Source organism: Hordeum vulgare, chromosome 5H (assembly GCF_904849725.1).
Source record: "Hordeum vulgare subsp. vulgare chromosome 5H, MorexV3_pseudomolecules_assembly, whole genome shotgun sequence".
In the NCBI taxonomy this organism is placed as follows: domain Eukaryota; kingdom Viridiplantae; phylum Streptophyta; class Magnoliopsida; order Poales; family Poaceae; genus Hordeum; species Hordeum vulgare.
Genome location: NC_058522.1, coordinates 329,842,358 through 329,847,765, shown reverse-complemented (window position 1 = coordinate 329,847,765; position 5,408 = coordinate 329,842,358). Strand labels below are relative to the sequence as shown.

Below are 5,408 nucleotides of genomic sequence, written 5' to 3'. Positions count from 1 at the left end.
CTGTACTCAGATATTTGTTGCTTCCGGTGACTCGTGTGTTTCTCGAGCTTCTGTATTCTAGCCCTCGAAGCCCCTGGCTTGTAATATGAAGCTTGTATGTTTTTATTTGTGTCTAGAATTGTGTTATGATATCTTTCTATGAGTCCTTGAGCTTGCTCGTACGCATTTGCATGTATGATTAGTGTACGATCAAATCAAAAGCGTCACAGTTCTACTATAGGGGAGCATCTCGAGCATTCCCTAACGATCTTGTAGAGTGTGGACCCGCCCCTTTAGATTTTCCTAATTTTGTTAGGTCCTTTTTTCTAATTAGGTTTTGTTTCATGGCGTGGCATCGATGCAGTGGTGACGACAATGACGTGTTGTAACAAAGGTCACTTATGTCATCTCCGATCCGCGACTACGTGCAGTCTGGCATAGGAGAAGGGCTTGTGATGGTAGGTGTTGCTGGATTTTGTTGGTTCTCTTTGGATCTTGGTTGTTGGTGTGTTAATTAAGGAAAGTAGTTACGGGCTCTTGGTACGTCTATTTGGTCCTCTTCTTTCGATTTATTCTTCAACATGGCTTGGTTTATTCAGCCCTCTTAACTAATGTTGAGAGTGTACAACTTTGCATTGTATATGATGATGCCACAACAATTCTTTCATCAATCATCAGCGGGGGAACGATTATTGTGTCTTTAAAAACTTCTTTGATAAATATGTTTATGGGTGTGAAGACCATCAATTTTGTTTTGGCCGCAATTCCATTTTTTATTGTCATTTCGTGTCTTGATGTATTCAAGTTGTATTTTGTTTTCCTTGACTTTTATTAATGTACTAAGAAATTACCATCTTTACCTACCGGAGTGGTAAGTTGACCAGTCTTGTATTTCACCAGCAATCTCAAACTGATCACTGGTCTAGCCAAACTACTTATCAGCGTTTACAAATTCAGCTTGAATATATCCCTTTCAGGTCAAATTAGGAGACAGAAATGTCAACACGGAGAGAGAGAGAGAGACGAGGCTGACCGTTGACCTTCGCATGTTAACAGAGAGGGAAACGCGCGCCATCGTTCGTTGCTCCCAAACATTCTTCTCTCCCAGATAAAAAAAAAACACATTATTCTCTACGGTGGCATCCACCGACGCCATGGCCGCGGCTTCTCCTCCCCTCCTCCCCGTCTCCGTTCTCCCGGCGGCCACCGCCACCACCGCCACCATCGCCCTCCCCGCTCCGGACACCTCCTCGGTGGCCGACCAGCGCGCCTACCTCGCCCGCCTCCTCGACTCCGCCAAGCGCTCCCTCTCCGGCGCGCGCCCGTGGGCGGAGCTCCTCGACCGCGCGGCGCTCAGCCGCCCGGACTCCCTCGCCGACGCCACCGCCCGCGTCCGCAGGAACCTCGCCTACTTCCGCGTCAACTACGCCCTCCTCGTCGCGCTCTCCCTCGCCGCCTCCCTCCTCGCGCATCCGTTCGCGCTCGCCGCCCTGCTCGCGCTCCTCGCCGCCTGGTGCGCGCTCTACCTCCTCCGCCCCGCCGACGCGGCCCCGCTCGCGGCCTTTGGGAAGACCTTCTCCGAGAGGGAGACTCTGGGTGGGCTCGTGGCCGCGTCGGCGTTCGTCGTCTTCGTGACCTCCGTCGGGTCCATCGTCTTCTCGGCCCTCGCGGCCGGCGCCGCGCTCGCCTGCGCGCACGGCGCGTTCCGGGTGCCCGAGGAGCAGCTCTTCCTCGACGACGACGTGCAGCCTGGCGCTGGAGGAAGAGCGGGCTCCTCCGTCGACCTGCTCTCCTTCTTCACCAACGCCGCCGGAGGGGGAGGCGGGCGCGGCTGAGGCACCACCCCCACCTCATGCCGTCGACTGATTCATTCTTGAGGAATACACGAGACACCATACGTGTTGCTAGTTAGCTACACCTACACTAAATGAAAACATTAATTACGTTTAGAATTTTACACGATTCAAAAGATTTTTATAGGAAATTTAAGAAACGAAATATTTATGAATTATTTCTCTGTGGATTGTTCGTAGAACTAATACTTATAAAGAATCATATATGATTCGTCTTTTAAGAGTTTATTTGCATGGATTATTCGTAGAACTAATACTTACGATAAGATCGCTCAGCTTCAAAATTGGGTGCAAACAATCCATCTACGATTCGAAGGAACATGACGTGTAATCGGTAATACTCACTTATCCATTCTTATGTTTCCAGAATCAATCAAATCAAAAATACATCTAATTTTGATTCTTTATATATTTGTGAAAGGGTTATGTAGGATATATTTATTACTCCCTCCGTTTTTTAGTCTGCATATAAGATTTGATCAAAGTCAAGTGATACAAAGTTTGATCAAATATATATCAAAAGATATCAACATTTATAATACTAAACCTATATGCTATAAAAATTAATATTATGATGCATCTACTAATATTGATTCAATATTATAAATGTTGATATTTTATTTTATAAATTTAGTCAAAGTTTATGAAGTTTGACATTGACCAAATCTTATATGCGGACTAAAAAGAAACGGAGGAAGTATACATCTAAGTGACTTAATTTACTATAAAAAAACACATGAACTTTTGTACTCCTTCCAATATGGTTTAGAAGGCACGTTTGAAAAATATATAAAACCAACATAGTCATCGATTAGTTATGAGATGTAGTAGCATTAATCTTTTCCTAATAATAAAGCACGGAGTGCTTCTGTCGTACGTCATAAAAATTACCCTCCAAATTGATCTAAATTGCCCACTATGCCATCCAAAAGTGAAAAAAACGATTCGATTTTTTTTCCTGTTAAATTCATTGTCCAGTACGAGACTCTTAAAGATTGAGACCCTGATCTACCACGACTAGGTGTTCGATCCCTGTTTCTTACAATTACTTGTCCCCTTTTTTTAATCTTTATTTAATAGCAACATGCACCTCTTTTTTATATCTTTAATAACAGCATGCACCTCCTTTGTCCGAGCACCGGTTCATGAGCCCACCCATATTTTATTTTTTCAATTTGATTTTTCTTTATAAATTAAATCGGGATTTTTCACAAACCCAAATTTTAAAAGTTGCAAAATTTGGAAAAAAAATCATGAAATCGTAAATTGTTCTATAATTCAAAAAATGCTTTGGGAAATCGTAAAATGTTTACGGATTCAAAAAAATGTGGATGATTTAAAAAAAAACGCGTATTATAAAATAATTCAAGATTTTCAAAAATATATTTAGAAAATATAAAACATTCATAATTTGGAAAATGATCATGTATTAAAAACATATTCATGAGTTCGAAGAAAATGTCTATGGAATTTTAAAAAAAAATGTTCACATAAATTAAAAAAATCATTAATTTCAAGATTTGTTCTCTAATTTCAAAAAAGTTCATCGATTCAAAACATGTTCGCTAAGTAAAAAACTGTCCATGCATTTCATATAAAAGATAAGTAAAAATAACTAAAATTTATATACCCCGTTATAACGAGTGCATGCACGGAAAGAGCCCACATTCCCATCAGCTTTACACATACACCATGCATGCATCAATTCCACCCCGGTGTGAGCTTCGAGCAGCAAAGAATTGAGAGGGCACATGCATACATACATGAGTGGTGTAGTAGTAATACTAATTAATAAAAGTAATTGCTTTTGTATTGTAAATCTTATCTATTATGGAATGTACATAAATCTAATTGTATCTTCTAAATTGTGATAGAGAAAATATAAAATCTGTAATATTAAAAACTTAGATGTGTACTATTTATAACAGATGTGCTTTAACAAAACTGATGTGCTTTAGCAAAACTGTTTGTGGAAATTCACTTTGGCTTCCATTCCATGCGGCTGTACCGCTCCAGGGCTCCAGCCTCGAGCTAGCAAGCTGGTGGCGTGGCACCGGGTTGGCACTTACGGGGCCAGGGCGGCGCACGGCCTTGTTTGCTCCTGCATGTGCATGGATGCCACGCGCGCACGGCGCGTCGTCCTCTCGCCGTCGCCATCCATGACCACCGCTCCACAGCTCCGTCCGTTCTTCCTCTCCACCGCACTACGTAGTTTGGATTCACGTTCGTACGTATATATGCATGACCCACGCGCGCGCCCCCGCGCCGGCCGCATCGGCGACAACCTGAATCAATAAACCAAGAACAAGAGAGGCGAGAGATGAAGGTGCTGGTCGCGTTGGACGACAGCGGCGGGAGCCAGCACGCGCTAGACTGGGTGCTACGCCGCCTTTTCCCCGTCGGCGACCAGCCGGCGACGGAGGAGGCCCGGCATGAGCTGGTGCTCGTCCACGCCCTCGAGCCGCTCCACCACGCCATGTGCCCGGTCGGCGGGCCAGGTGAGCTGACGACCAGCAACCAGCACATCACGGCACACCACCTCGCACGACATTGCCTCCACCAGCAGCGCTGATATGGTATGATTGGCTACGCGCGCAGGGTCCGTGGTGTACGGCGCGCCGTCGATCATGCAGTCGGTGCGCGCGGCGCAGAAGGAGAGCGCGCGCAGCCTGCTCGACAGGGCCAAGCGGGTCTGCCACAGGCGAGGGGTACGTTACGTATGTACAGCAGTATAGGTCCTTGTGAGTTGCGACGCACGCCGTCGGCCCATCAACTTGAACCGTGGCTGCTGCGCAGGTGAACGCGGCGGCGGTGCTGGTGGAGGGGGAGTCGAGGGAGGCACTGTGCCGCGCCGCGGAGGATGCGGGCGCCGGCCTGCTCGTCGTGGGCAGCCGCGGGCTCGGCGCCGTCGGGAGGTACGTACGTACGCGTGCCCGTCTCACGAGTCACGATTGATCGCCAAGTAGGTCTACACATCACATGTGCCCAATTATTCTTATGGCTATAGGGCGTTCCTGGGGAGCGTGAGCGACTACTGCGCGCACCACGCGAGCTGCCCCGTCATGGTGGTCCGGCCGCCGCGCGACGACAAGGATGGCCAGCGGACGAGGTCATCTCCAATCAGCTGCCGGTCGCCATGTTTACGACAGGGGTGGTTAATGGACGAATGATCGTCGCCGCGTTTGTAGTTTCTTCTCGTTCCCTGCTTTTCACTGCCCCATATGTCTGTCGGGCCAGTCTATGTTCGATGTTCTAGTTTGGTGTCAGCAGATCCAGTAGCTTTCATTAATAAATAAAATTCACAATGACGATGTCAACCCGCTACTACAGAGAGTACAGACACTACAGGAAAAACATTAGTTGCCTTATGTTTCTCCATAAATGTAATCTGTGGGCTGCTCCGCTTATATCAATGTAAACGAGTACAAACCCTAAAACACTCGGCGAAGGAGGGGACCTTGGTTTACAGCGCTGCACAGCGAAGGAGGGGTCAGAAACCGTTGATCATAATTCTGAATTTCTCCCAGCCTGCTTCTTCGTCATGTCAATTTCGAAACTGGGTCCAATACATTAGAA

General features: G+C 46.6%; 2 protein-coding genes across 2 annotated transcripts; both read left to right on the top strand.

Moving 5' to 3' along the window:
• Positions 1-1,092: 1,092 nt before the first annotated feature.
• LOC123398769 (PRA1 family protein B2-like) lies at positions 1,093-2,171 on the top strand. The gene has a single exon (XM_045093224.1). The coding sequence runs from the start codon at positions 1,134-1,136 to the stop codon at positions 1,812-1,814; it is 681 nt and encodes a 226-aa protein (XP_044949159.1). The 5' UTR covers positions 1,093-1,133; the 3' UTR covers positions 1,815-2,171.
• A 1,871-nt stretch (positions 2,172-4,042) lies between these two features.
• On the top strand, positions 4,043-5,195 carry LOC123399746 (universal stress protein YxiE-like). Its single transcript, XM_045094133.1, has 4 exons — positions 4,043-4,330; positions 4,431-4,540; positions 4,629-4,747; positions 4,840-5,195. The coding sequence occupies exons 1-4, from the start codon at positions 4,153-4,155 to the stop codon at positions 5,000-5,002; spliced, it is 570 nt and encodes a 189-aa protein (XP_044950068.1). The 5' UTR covers positions 4,043-4,152; the 3' UTR covers positions 5,003-5,195.
• The last annotated feature ends 213 nt before the right edge of the window (positions 5,196-5,408 follow it).